The 12,798-nt window shown below is 49.4% G+C and overlaps 1 protein-coding gene across 2 annotated transcripts in view; it reads left to right on the forward strand.

Moving 5' to 3' along the window:
- The first annotated feature begins 110 nt into the window (after positions 1 to 110).
- The window catches only part of Ephb4 (EPH receptor B4), a 23,718-nt gene continuing 11,030 nt past the window's right edge, over positions 111 to 12,798 (forward strand). Inside the window, exons 1-7 of one of the 2 annotated variants that reach the window (XM_028777812.1) lie at positions 111 to 651; positions 3,899 to 3,969; positions 4,090 to 4,377; positions 7,655 to 8,051; positions 10,214 to 10,369; positions 10,980 to 11,312; positions 12,260 to 12,411. In XM_028777812.1, coding sequence (XP_028633645.1) covers positions 600 to 651; positions 3,899 to 3,969; positions 4,090 to 4,377; positions 7,655 to 8,051; positions 10,214 to 10,369; positions 10,980 to 11,312; positions 12,260 to 12,411 — 1,449 coding nt within the window. In that variant the 5' untranslated portion in view covers positions 111 to 599. The remainder of the gene's footprint in view (positions 652 to 3,898; positions 3,970 to 4,089; positions 4,378 to 7,654; positions 8,052 to 10,213; positions 10,370 to 10,979; positions 11,313 to 12,259; positions 12,412 to 12,798) is intronic. The other variant, XM_028777813.1, reaches the window with a different exon arrangement.

Here is a 12,798-nt window from a genome sequence, read left to right on the forward strand (position 1 = left end):
AGAAGCCCGGGCTCCAGGGTGTTGGGAGATGGGGCGGGGGGAAACTCTGACTTGGGACTGTCTCCGCCTCCTGCGCGCCCCTCCCTCCCAGGCTAGGCGCCGCCCGACTCAGTCTCGGCTCGGCCCAGCCCTGGCCCAGCCTGTCTCCCTCCCTCCTGCTCGGTTCCCACTTTGGCTTTCACCCTTCTTGACTGCGACCGGCGCACTCAGCCTGGCGGCGCGAGAGCCACCAACCACTCCAGGGAGCGAGGGAGACCGCGAGCAATCGGCCCACCCCAGCCAGCCAGGGCGGGACCCCCGAAGCCCCGAAGGGACCCCTAACTCTCAGCCACGTCCCGATCTCCGCCCGCCCAGCGACGGCCACTGCCAGGACGTCCCCCCTCAAGGCTGGCCTCCCCGCGCGCGCGCGCTGCGGCGGGGACGTGGGGGCCGCACCTGAGCGCGGGTGCCCGGCGCGCCTGCATGGGCCATCGCTGAGAGGCCCTCGACGGAAAGTCCCAGGAGCAGAGTCGGTGCGCACCCGCCCAGGGGAGGGTCAGACCTGGGGGGGCCAGGGCCCCCCAAACTCGGATCGTATTCAGCCAAAGTGAGGCGGCGCCATGGAGCTCAGAGCGCTGCTGTGCTGGGCTTCCCTCGCCACTGCTTTAGAAGGTGAGTTTCCTTCGGGGTGCCCCCTGTTCTTGGGGTCCCCAAAGTTGTGCCTCAGAGTGCAGAAGCTGGTCTCTCCCAATTCCAACTCTGGCACCCCTTAAACACTTCGGACCAATAGCACTAGAACGGGAGGGGGCGGGGAGGAGGCGGCCTGGCGGGGAGTGGGGTTTTTCTTTTGTTTGGGAAAGAGATGGAGTCGAGGGCTCAGACCCGGGACCTTCCCTTACCCAGCCTTCTAAACTCTCAGTCCTGATGCCAAAGGCCCTTGACAGCCATCCTTTTCCTGTCCACCCCAGTGTTCAAAACTATCCCCCAAAGTTTTTATCCCCTCTCCACCTCTGGCTAAAGTCCAGGGGCAAGTTCCTGAAGGGGCACTTGTAGGCGAGGCAGACCCCAGCTAGGCCATAAAACGATCCCCACCAATTCTCTAGCACTCACACCTGGGCTCCATAACCGGACACCCCAGTCAGGATGGCCCCATCTGCAGCCCCAACTCCCAAATGGCTGGCCAGGCGACTGGCCTCGTGCAGACTCTCTTGTTTGTCAAGGCTGTACCCCAACCTTTTAAATGCCATTTAGACCTCAAATTTCCCCAAGGCTGCGGCTTTCTTCCAGCCATGCAAGCTTGCAGACAGTGCCTAACACCGGCCTGTGTCGCCCTAATTCACCCCAGCTGGCCACCTCCAAGTCCGCCTCAGATTTCTGTGTTGTTTTTTTTTTCCTTCTGTATTCCTCTCCAAATGCCTCCCTCTTCAGATCTGTGAGCCCCTAACTCCACAGTCCCTCTTGGGGCTGCACGGAACCCGTAAACCCCGCTTCCCTGCCTCCCTAATCTCTTTTCAATGAATCCCCCCCCTCCACCTCCCTTGCTGCTTAGAATCAAAGGAGTATCTGGGGAGTGGGCCATGGGAGTGGGGGGGGGGGATCTCTTGCTGAAGCAGTGGAATCAAAGGAGTTTTGAAAATCCTGCTCCCTCTAGGCTGGGCAGTGCTGTTCTGGGCTGATCAAAGTGTGGGAATGGGGTGGGGGTGAGGAACGGCTTTGGACTCCTGGAGAGGAAGAAGTCAAATGGGCATAGAACCCCTGAAGTGTGTTTGGAGGGAAAGACTGATGCCAACAGGAAATGCCCCTTCCCTCGTGCGCATTACCTGGGTGGTTCTCAAGCCCCTCCTTACACCTGTAGCAAGCGTGTTTATTTTACTGTTATTTTGCCCTGCAAAAAAGCCAGCTTTTGTTTCCCTATTTTTACAGGTGACAACCCGAGGCTTTAGAAATGTTAATTAGTTTATCCAAGGCCACTGGCCCTAAAGAAGGTGTAAACTGAGAGATGGGGTTGGGGGGAGGGGACAACGACCAGGAAATGGAGCCCTGGAGGGATTGGAGGTGAGCGGTGGGTCTGGGAACTGAAGTGAGCTGGAGGCAAACAGGTGTGATCTAGGTGCAGGGAAAGTGAGGGTGAGTTCAGTTTAGCTGGCTGAAGAGCAGCCTGTTGCACAGACAGTGTGTAAATTGGAGACAGGAAAACGGTATCCAGGCTGGAACAATGGAGGGTGGGGACAGCAGCCTCTATCCACCCCCTTCCCAGAACCATGGGCATCCTGTCCGAAATGTGCTCCACTGTCTTCTGCCACCCAGGAGAGGGGCCCCTAGGCTTTGCCTCCAGCTGGTCAGGTCCCTGCCTGCCCCCTACGCCCAGAGACATCACTGGGAACTTTGAGGCGATGCCCTGTCTCTGGCACTCCTCTCCCAAAGCACCAAAGGGAAGGGCGGGACCTGGTCCCAGGTGTTCTGCTGTCTCCCCTGGAGGCCCACTCTCCATACGCATGTGGTTCCCAGACTCTTGCCCCCCTCCCAGATTGCCCTAACCTCACCAGGGGATTCCCCACCCTCCCTCCCCTTTGTATTGCCAGAGGTCTTTGTGTTTCTCCTAATTCCTTACTGGGTCAGCACCATGTCCGCTCCCCTCAGATGATCCCAGAACCCTGCCAGGTGTGTTCACACACAACCCTCCCACCCCTAAACTCTCCTTTTTTCTTTCTGCTAACCAAGTCCAGATGTGGTGAGGCCTCTGCCGGAGCCGAGAGGCGAGGGAACCCAAGAGTCCAGGCTTCTAGAACTTATTTCTCTGGTGGTAGCAAATGGGGGAGGTGCTCTGCCTCCAGCCAGGGCACCACCTTGAAGAAGGATTGGGGTGTCTGGTGTGAAAAGGGGGTGGGACTGGGATGAGGAATACAGTTGGGATAGAAGCCAAGTTTGGCACTTAGGGAAGGGAGGGAGTGTAGAGCCCAAGATGGGCCTGTAGGAAACCTTAGTCTGTACCAGCAGTTCTCAGCCCCAAGGGACAAGGCCAGGACCAGGGTTTGTCCTGGTGTTTTTTTTTGTTTCTATACAAGGTCTCATGTAATTCAGACTAGGCACAAACTCACTATGTGGTGGCGTCTGGTCTTGAACTCTTGATCTTTCTGTCTCTACCTCCCAAGTGCTGGGATTACAGGAATGTGCTACCAGGTCCAGAACTTTTTCTTTTTCCTTTCCTTTTCTTTCCTTTTCTTTTGCGACGTTAGGGGTGAAGCCTAGACTGACCACACAAAGCAAGCCCTATAGCTGAGCCATCCCCTGCCTTCCCTGACTCTGGCAAATTCTGAGATTCAACCCAAGAGCAACCTTCTTCTTCGGGCTTCCTGAGTTGTGTGCACTTTTAACTTCCAGCATGGATTTCCCTCATTTTTCTGGGTACAACCCCTCGGGGAAACCTAGAAGCTGTGCAGTGTCCGCCTGCTGCTGATGAGCGAGTCGCCGTTAGGAATGGGGGTGACAAATCTAAGGACAGTGAGCTGGTGAGAGTGTTCACTAGGGAATGCTACCTCCAAGCCTGGTGGCCTGCTTTCAGTTCTCAACACACACACACACACACACACACACACACACACACGATTTTCTTTATGTGAGGTGGGAGACAAAAGGAAGAAGAGTTCTCTTGTGCAGTGGTACTTGGGTCATACTCAGAGGACAACTTATGAGGGTTGGCTCTCTCCTTCAGTCATGTGATCCCAAGGATGAAACTCAGGTCTGCAGGCTTGGAGGCTCGTGTCTTCATCTCCTTGGTCCAAGAGAATACATTTTGCTACTTCCTGGAACTAGAAAGACAACCCACCACTCCCTCTCGTCCCGTTTGTTCTCAGCAAGCTGTTGGCCCTACTTCTCATGCACACCTCCCCAAGGGGCTGACTTTGTCTCTCTGTCTTAGAGACCCTGCTGAACACAAAACTGGAAACGGCGGATCTGAAATGGGTGACTTACCCTCAGGCGGAGGGCCAGGTAAGAGCTGGAGGGGAACTGAGGCAGAAGTTGCACAGAAACACTCCGAGATACTTGTTTCCTGTAGCCACTGTGACCCTAGCTAGAGGTCCTGACTGACAGCTTCCCGTCTCTGCACAGTGGGAGGAGCTAAGCGGCCTGGATGAGGAACAGCACAGCGTGCGCACCTATGAGGTGTGCGACATGAAGCGTCCAGGGGGCCAGGCACACTGGCTGCGCACTGGCTGGGTCGCAAGGCGAGGTGCTGTCCACGTGTATGCCACGATACGCTTCACCATGATGGAATGCCTGTCCCTGCCGAGGGCCAGTCGCTCCTGCAAGGAGACATTCACTGTCTTCTATTATGAGAGCGAAGCTGATACTGCTACGGCCCATACGCCGGCCTGGATGGAGAACCCCTACATCAAGGTACCACAGTGGGATTCATCAGCCTTTCTAGGGGGTTGATGGAGCTACAAGCAGTTAAGTCTAGGGAGGGAAGAGGTGGAGGTGTGTGTGGATAGAAGGGAAGAATACAGGTGAACCGCCTCTTCTGTGTAGGGAGGTCCAGCCTCAAGCTGCTCTCACGACGTCTCTGCAGACCTACCTATTGAGCCACCCACCCTTCTGTACCCCTTTTCATGTCTGTCACTATCAGGTCCTCCTACACCCCCAGATCTGTGTTGTACTTGCTCACTATCTTCTTTCTGGTTCCTTCACACAAAGCTGTGTCTTTTTATTTGTTTGCTTTGTTCTTGGGACAGGGGCTTGTGTAACCCAGGCTAGCCTCAAATTCACTAAGGCTGGCCTTGAATTCCCAATCCTCTTGCCTCTACCTCCTGAGTGCTGGGCTTATGGGTGGGTGCCATGGTGCTTGGCTCCTGGCTATCTTTTTAATTCATTTCTTTGTTGTATTTTGAGACAAAGTCTACCTATGTTAACCCTGGCTATCCTGGAACTCACTCTGTAGATCAGGCTGGCTTTAAACTTACAGAGATCTACCAGCGTCTGTCTCCCAAGCACTGGGATTAAAGGTGTGAACTGCCATGTCTTATTTATTTATTTGATTTATTTTTCTGCATATGACCGTTTTGTTCCAGTGTATGTTTGTGTAGCATAGGCATCCTGGAATTGGAATTACTGATAGTTGTAAGTACTGCCACATAAGTTCTGGGAATCGAACCCATGTCCTCTGTAAGATCAAGTGCTGTTAACTACTGAGCCATCGTTCCAGCTCTGTCTTTTAAATTTCAGTTTCCAGTGCCAGCCACACCTTGCCTCCCTAAAAGTTGAGCTATTGCTGCACTGCCCATACTGTCTTTGAAACATCTTGACTCAAAATAATCCTTGGGTCCATGTCCTCCACTTTGTTCACCCAGAAAGGGTACCAAAGCCTGGGCTTTGAGGGCAGAAGGAACCCCGAGTTAGCCTGGAACACCTGATCCTCCTGCCCCCACCTCCAGAGTGTTGGGGTTACGGGAGTATAACATCATATCTGACATCTTTCCAACATTTTTTATGTGTCTATATGTGTGTGTGTATGTAAGTATGTATGTATGTATGTGTATGTACGTACATATGTATTGTGTGCATGCATGACTATGCCACAGTGATAGTCTGGAGGTCAGTCAGAGACAACTATCAAGAGTTGGCTGTCTCCTCTCACTTGGGTTCTGGGCACGGAACTCAGATCCTTACGCTTGGTGACAAGCACCCTTTACCTCCCCGGCTGTCTTACCAGCCCTGTTTTTTTGCTGTTGTTGTTGTAATTTTTTTTAGGTTTATAAATTATTTTATATGTGGATGTTTTGCATGCATTCATGCATTTATGTGCACCCCACGTGCAGGCTTGGTGCCCAAGGAGGGCAGAAGAGGGTGTTGGATCGCCTGGAACTGGAGTTAAAGATGGTTGTGGGCCACATTATGGGTGCTGGGCATCAGGTCCTCTGTAAGAGGACCGTGCTCTTGACTGCTGAGCTAGCTTTCCAACCTTCATGGTTTTTCTTTCTCTTTCCATTCCTTCCTTCTTTTTTGTTTTTTAAATTTTTCTCTTTCTTTTCTTTCTTGAGATAGCGTCTCTCACTGTGTAGATCAAGCTGGACTTGAACTCAGAGATCTGTCTGCCTGCCTCTTGAATGCTGGGGTCAAAGGCGTGTGCCACTGTGCTCAGGTTTTTGTTTTGGCTTTTGTTCATATATACATCCTAAAACTTACTTGTTTTTATTTTCTGTGTCTGAATGTTTGCCTGCATGTGTGAGCCTGTGTGCCATGTACATGCCTGGTACCCACAGAGGCCAGAAGAGGACGTCAGAGCTCCTGGAACTGGAGTTACAGAGAGTTATGAGCTACCATGTGGGTGCTAGGAATTGAACCCTGGGCTTCTGCAAAAGCAGCAAATGCCTTTAACTGCTGAGCTGTCTCTCTAGGTCGTGTTTGGTTTTTGAGACAAGATCTCACATATAGTTCGGGCTGATTTCAAATCCTCTTACATAGCCAAGGGTGACCATAAACTCCTGTTCCTCCTGCTCGCACATCCCCAGTGCTGGGGATTACAGGCGTGTGTTAGAGATTGAGCCCAGGGCCTCCGCATGAGCTAACTTATCTACATCTCCACCCCTAAAAGATGAATTTATTTGTTTATTTATTTATGTGTATATTTTACAACTCTTCACCCAGAACTGGTTATTGATTTCCCATGGACTGTCAGCGTCTGAGGTGAGAATCTTAGCCTTCAGATCGTGTGGCTGCCCTCACCCTGGCTCCTGCCTTCATGGTCATCTATGATTCTCTCATTTCTCCTTGGCTCTGAGGTCGAGGCACAGGTATCTACGGATATCCCTAGAACAAGTGAATCACTGGGAAACTGACACAGAGAAGGAAGAAGAGTAGCTCAGCAGCAGTGGACAAGAGGCGCAGACCGCGCTGGGCAAGTCGCTCAGTACTGAGTGCTGGCTTAGCAGTCACAAAGCCCTGGGCTGGACTGAGCATTCCCTAAATAAGTACAGTGGTGCCTGCCTGTCATCCCAGCACTTGAGAGGTGGAGGCAGGAGGATTTCTGCTTAGTCTATAGAGTTGTGCCAAGGACTGCCAAGACTACAGAAACCCTGTCTTGGAAAAACCTTGGCTACCTAGCAAGTTTGAGACCAGCTTGGACTACAGGAGACCATATATCTATGTGTGTGTGTGTATGTGTGTGTGTGTAAATGTATGTACATACACAATATACATGTACACATATATATGAATATATTGTATATTGTTATGTATATATGTATGTGCATAGCTTTATATACATATATTTATGTATGTGAAATACACATATGAATGTGTATACATGATATGTGTATACATGATATGTGTATATATACACATATGTGTGTGTATACATGCATGTGTAAATATATACATGCACACGTGTATATACACATGTGTATATGTATAAATATACACATACTTTATATACATGCATGTGTACACACATACATATATATTAGTTATATATATATACACACATATATATGTATATATGTCTCTATCCTCTCTACACAAACACACACACACACACACACTCACTATGTATCATGGAAGGTAGAAAGAAGGTTCTCCACAGGAGCTGAGGTTGTTGAAGGGATCTATGAAGAAGGTTGTCCACCAGACATCCCAGAGGACCTGGGGCAGTGGTGGTGAGCCTGGGTTCTCCTGGCAGGTGGACACGGTGGCCGCAGAACACCTGACTCGGAAGCGCCCTGGAGCTGAAGCCACAGGAAAAGTTAACATCAAGACACTGCGCCTGGGTCCTCTCAGCAAGGCGGGCTTCTACCTGGCTTTCCAGGACCAAGGAGCCTGCATGGCCCTGCTCTCCTTGCATCTCTTCTACAAGAAGTGCTCCCGGCTGATCACGAACTTGACCTACTTCCCGGAGACGGTGCCTCGGGAGCTCGTGGTGCCGGTGGCAGGTAGCTGTGTGGCCAATGCGGTCCCTACCGCCAACCCCAGCCCCAGCCTCTATTGCCGGGAAGACGGTCAGTGGGCTGAGCAGCAGGTCACCGGCTGCAGCTGCGCACCAGGGTACGAGGCCGCGGAAGGAAACAAAGTATGCCGAGGTGAGAACCGCTCCGGAAGCTTTCCTGTCTCAGGTGGGGCCAGCCCGCATTTCCTCCTGCTCTCATCCCTTAGGATTTGGGCCTTTTTTTTCCCTCCAGATTTTATTTTTAGTATAGTAGAAAGTAGTATTTAGAATTCTGTTAATTCCGTTGATTGACTGACTGGCTCTAGACGCCAGAGCACAGCATTCGGAAGCCCATTGGATCTTCTACCAAGTGGCTCCCAGGGACGGGACTCATGGGCACCTCTATCCAGCCCTGGAGCCTCGCTACTTTAAGTTGATGGTGACTGAGCCGCTGAGATACCTTGTTGGGTGGTGGAAAAGGACTTTATGATCTCCATTTTACTTTATTTGTTGTGAATTTCCTCTCATTTGCTGGTATGAATTTGCCCCTCTGTCCCTGGAATTCAGCTTGCTTTTTTTTTTTCCCTGTAGGAGTTGAATTATATCCTCAGCCTTTTGGTGGGGTGCTTTGTGTTTGGGTTTTGTTGTTATATATTCATTATTGTCTTTTAAATACAGGTGCCGGTAATTCAAACTCAGGTCTTCAGATTTGTATTTTCATTTGTCTGATTTGTTTAGAGATTTGCTTATTTTGTGTGTGTTTGTTAGGGGGCGTGGCCTGTGCTGTCAAGGCCCTTGTGTGGTCAGAGGTCAGAGGTCAGCTTGCAGGCACTCAGTCAAGTCATTAGACTTGGTGGCAAGCACTTTTACCCCTTGAACCAGCTTGCTGTCCCGTAAATGACTCCATTTTCACAAATGCCGCCTAAAATTAGTCAGTCATTACTTTTGGAATGTTGGCAACATCCGTGCCTTTGGATTGGGATCTGAGGTTTTACATACCATCCTAAACACGGGACTTTACAGAGCCCATTCTGGGTGCTGCAGCAAGCTAAAACATCATGTTTGCTCATGACTTCGCTGTCCCGGAGGTCCTAAGGCCATCCGCTGCATCTCTTGGTATTTTGTTTGCGGTTTTTGTTTTCGTACTAGGATTAAGTCTTGACTTATAGTGCAGGCTGCTGTCCAGCTTGTGAGCTACCCCACTAGGCTTGTATCTTCTTTGGGTTGTTTGTTTGTTTTTTGTGTTTGTTTGTTTGTTTGTTTTTGGTATTGTTGGTTTGGTTTTTATAATTTAAAAAGATATATATTTCAAATTATTTGTATACATGAGGTTATGTGTACATGAGGCATCGTATCTCCCCTGGAGCTGGAATTACAGGCTGCTGCCATGAGCCACCCAATATGGGTGCTAGGAGCTGAACTCTGGTCCTCTGCAAGAGCAGCCATTGCTCTTAACCTCGGATCCAGCTCTCCAGCCCTTAGTTTTGTTTCTGAGAAGCACAGTCTCACTATGTAGCTTAGGCTGGCCTTGAACTTGCCTCTGGCTTCCAAGTGCTGTGTGTAATTACAGGATGGGAAAAAATGTCCGACTTCTACCTCTCATGTGTGCTTTCATAATGCTTCGTCATGTGTTAGCTAGCCTGCTTTTTTTTGGTAATTCTATATTTTTGTCAGTGTGTGTTGAAAATTATTCTGATGGCTGGGAATGCAGTAGAGAGCTTGCCTGGTGCGCACAAAGCCCTGGGCTCCGTCCTCTCCACCTTATAAATTGGATGTGGTGGTGCACACCTGTAATACTAGCTCTTGGGAGGCAGAGACAGATAAATCAGGAGTTCGAGGTTCTCCCTAGCTATATATGGAATTTGAGATCAGGATATAGAAAATGCTGTCTATAAGTCAATTAATTAATAAAGTCTTAATGAGAGGCTTTCACCAGCCTGCCGTGGTCAGGGTTAGGCAGAGTGAGGGATGACCCCCCCCCTTCCTCGAACTGTCTAGTCTTAAATTCACTCCTAAGATCTGCATGCAGGTTTTGTTTTTTTTGTTTTGGAGTTGGAAGATTCTTTTTAAAGTTAATTTTTTTTTTAAACTTGTGTGTGTGTGTTTTGCCTGCATGTATGAATATATGTGCTATGTTTGTGCCTGAGGTTGTAAGGGGCACTGGATCCCCTGGAATGATGTCTGTAAGACACCTCATGGGTCCTGGGAACTGAACCCAGGTCCTCTGGAAGAGCAGCCAGTGCTCATAACCTCCGAACCATCTCTCTGGTCTTCAGTTTTGTTTTTTTTGATAGACATCTTTGTTCTCTCCCTCAGCCTGTGGCCAGGGAACCTTCAAGCCTCAAATAGGAGAAGACTCCTGCCTGCCATGCCCAGCCAACAGCCACACAAATAACGTTGGGTCTCCCGTCTGCCTGTGTCGGATTGGGTATTACCGAGCCCGCTCAGACCCCCGGAGTTCACCTTGCACCAGTAAGTTTCTGTTGCCCAGAATTGAAAGACATCTGATGTTGTCCTGTGTGTGGTTCATTGTGGGAGAGTGTATGGACTTCCCACACTGTCCCTGATACAGTTTTCTGTTGCTGTGGTAAAATAATTGATAAAAAAAAAAAAACATTAAGGAAGGAAGAAATTTATTTTAACTTAACTTCAAGTTGTAGTCCATTGGCATGGGGAAGTCAAGGCAGGAACAGCCAGTCATATCAGTCATGAACAGAGAAATGAATGTGCCCATGTTTGCTCGACTGTTTGCTTGCTTGTGCTCAGTTCGATTTCTCTGTTCTCACATAGTTCAGGACCCACTTCGTAGGGAATGGTGCCACTCACAGTGGGCTGGGTTCTACTTAACTTAATCAAGAGAATCCTATACATACATGCCTATAGGCCAATGTAACATAGACAATATCTCATCAAGCCTTTTCATAAGTGGTTTTAGGTTGTGTCAAGTTGCTGAAGATAACCCATCACAGCCCTCATGTTTCTCAGCTTTAGACTCACCTCCAACACTTGAGAAGATTAGTGTGACTGTCTGTCTTTTAGAGTAGTCCCCTCCTACCCTCTACTTGATTCTCTTTTCCCATAGCCCCACCCTCTGCTCCAAGAAGTGTGGTTCCCCAACTGAATGGCTCCTCCCTGCGTCTGGAATGGAGTGCTCCCCTTGAGTCCGGAGGCCGAGAGGACCTCACTTATGCCGTACGCTGCCGAGAGTGCCGTCCTGGGGGTTCCTGCTTGCCCTGTGGGGGCGACCTGACCTTCGACCCTGGTCCTCGAGACCTCGTTGAGCCCTGGGTGTCGATCCGAGGGCTGCGTCCTGATGTTACCTATACCTTTGAAGTTGCTGCTTTGAATGGTGTGTCCACCTTAGCCACCGGGCCACCTCCTTTTGAGCCTGTCAACGTCACCACTGACCGTGAGGGTAAGACTAGGGGACAGAAAATAATGATTATTAAAAGTAATAGAGGGGGTAATGTGACCAAAGTGGATGCGTGTTCACGTGGGAATGTTATAATAAAGCCTCTGCGCAGCTACTATGCTTTAATAAATTTTAAAAGAAGGAGAAAAAGAAAGAAAAAAGCGACACTTAAAATCATAATTTCAGTATTTGGGAGTCAGAGGCGGAATGATCAGAAGTTCAAGGCTAGCCTGAGCTACTACTTGAGACTCTGCCTCACAGAGAGAAAGTAGGTCTTAGTTACTGACTCTGCCTCCTGCACACTGGGATTACAAGTGACTGAGATGGCTGCCCAGCGTCTACCTGGGTGCTGGAGATCCAGACTCTTGAGCACCAGGCAATTTGTTTACTGAGCCATCATCCCAGACCCAGATTAGTTCTTTTATTTTTTATTTTTATTTTTATTTTTTGTGGAGACAGCACCTTGCTGTGTAGCTCAGGCTAGCTTCAAACTCAGCATTCTCTTGTCTCTACTTTCAGAGTATTCAGAGGGAATTATTATTTTCAAAGATGTATTAATTTATATGTGTGTGCCTGCATACGTTTGTGTAAACCATATGTGTGGAGGTGCCCAGGGAGGCCAAAAGACGGTATTAGATCCCCCGGAACTGCAGTTACAGGCTGTGGTGAGCTACTGGACGTGGGTGCTGGGAACCAGACCTGAGTCCTCTGCAAGAGCAGTAAGTGCTCTTAACCGCAGAGCCGTCTCCAGCTCCTCAGGACGAATTCATACAGGTATTAGAGGAGGATGCTGGGTATAGCCTATGGAGGAAAACTGGGGGAACAAACCCTAGGGTTTGTGGTCTGGCTCAGTGGTCTAGCATATGTAGGGCCCTGACCGCATCCCCAGCACTGTGGGGGTGCGGGTAGTACAAGAATTGGAAATGGTTAATTGCTAGACTTTGCAGCAGGGCGCATTGGGTTTCTTTCTCCTGCAGTGCCTCCCGCAGTGTCTGACATCCGAGTGACTCGGTCGTCACCCAGCAGCTTGATCCTGTCATGGGCTATTCCCAGAGCACCCAGTGGGGCTGTGCTGGACTATGAGGTCAAGTATCATGAGAAGGTAAGACTAAGGCTCTGTCTCAGGTAGGCGGACTGGTAGACACTGAACCAGAGCTGGGGTTTTGAAGACATCTGGCGAGCCTTGCAGTTTCAGGTTGACTGCGTAACTCTACAACCACAGGCCAGCCTTTGGCCTCTCTAAGCCTCAGCTACATTTATCTGTAAAATAGTTATAAAATATAATATAAATAGATAAGTATGTAAACAGTAAAATAAATGTATAAATATAAATTTTTATTTTAAATAAAGAAAATCAATAAATATATGTACATAAATAAATATAGTTATATACCAGGCACATAGAACCACTGTAAAGGGTTGTCAGAATAGCTCAGTGGTAAAGCCCCTGCCTAGAATCCCCCAGTGAGGGGCTGGGGGCGTGGCTCAG

This window comes from Grammomys surdaster, unplaced genomic scaffold (genome assembly GCF_004785775.1).
Source record: "Grammomys surdaster isolate TR1022 unplaced genomic scaffold, NIH_TR_1.0 316, whole genome shotgun sequence".
NCBI classification, from domain to species: domain Eukaryota; kingdom Metazoa; phylum Chordata; class Mammalia; order Rodentia; family Muridae; genus Grammomys; species Grammomys surdaster.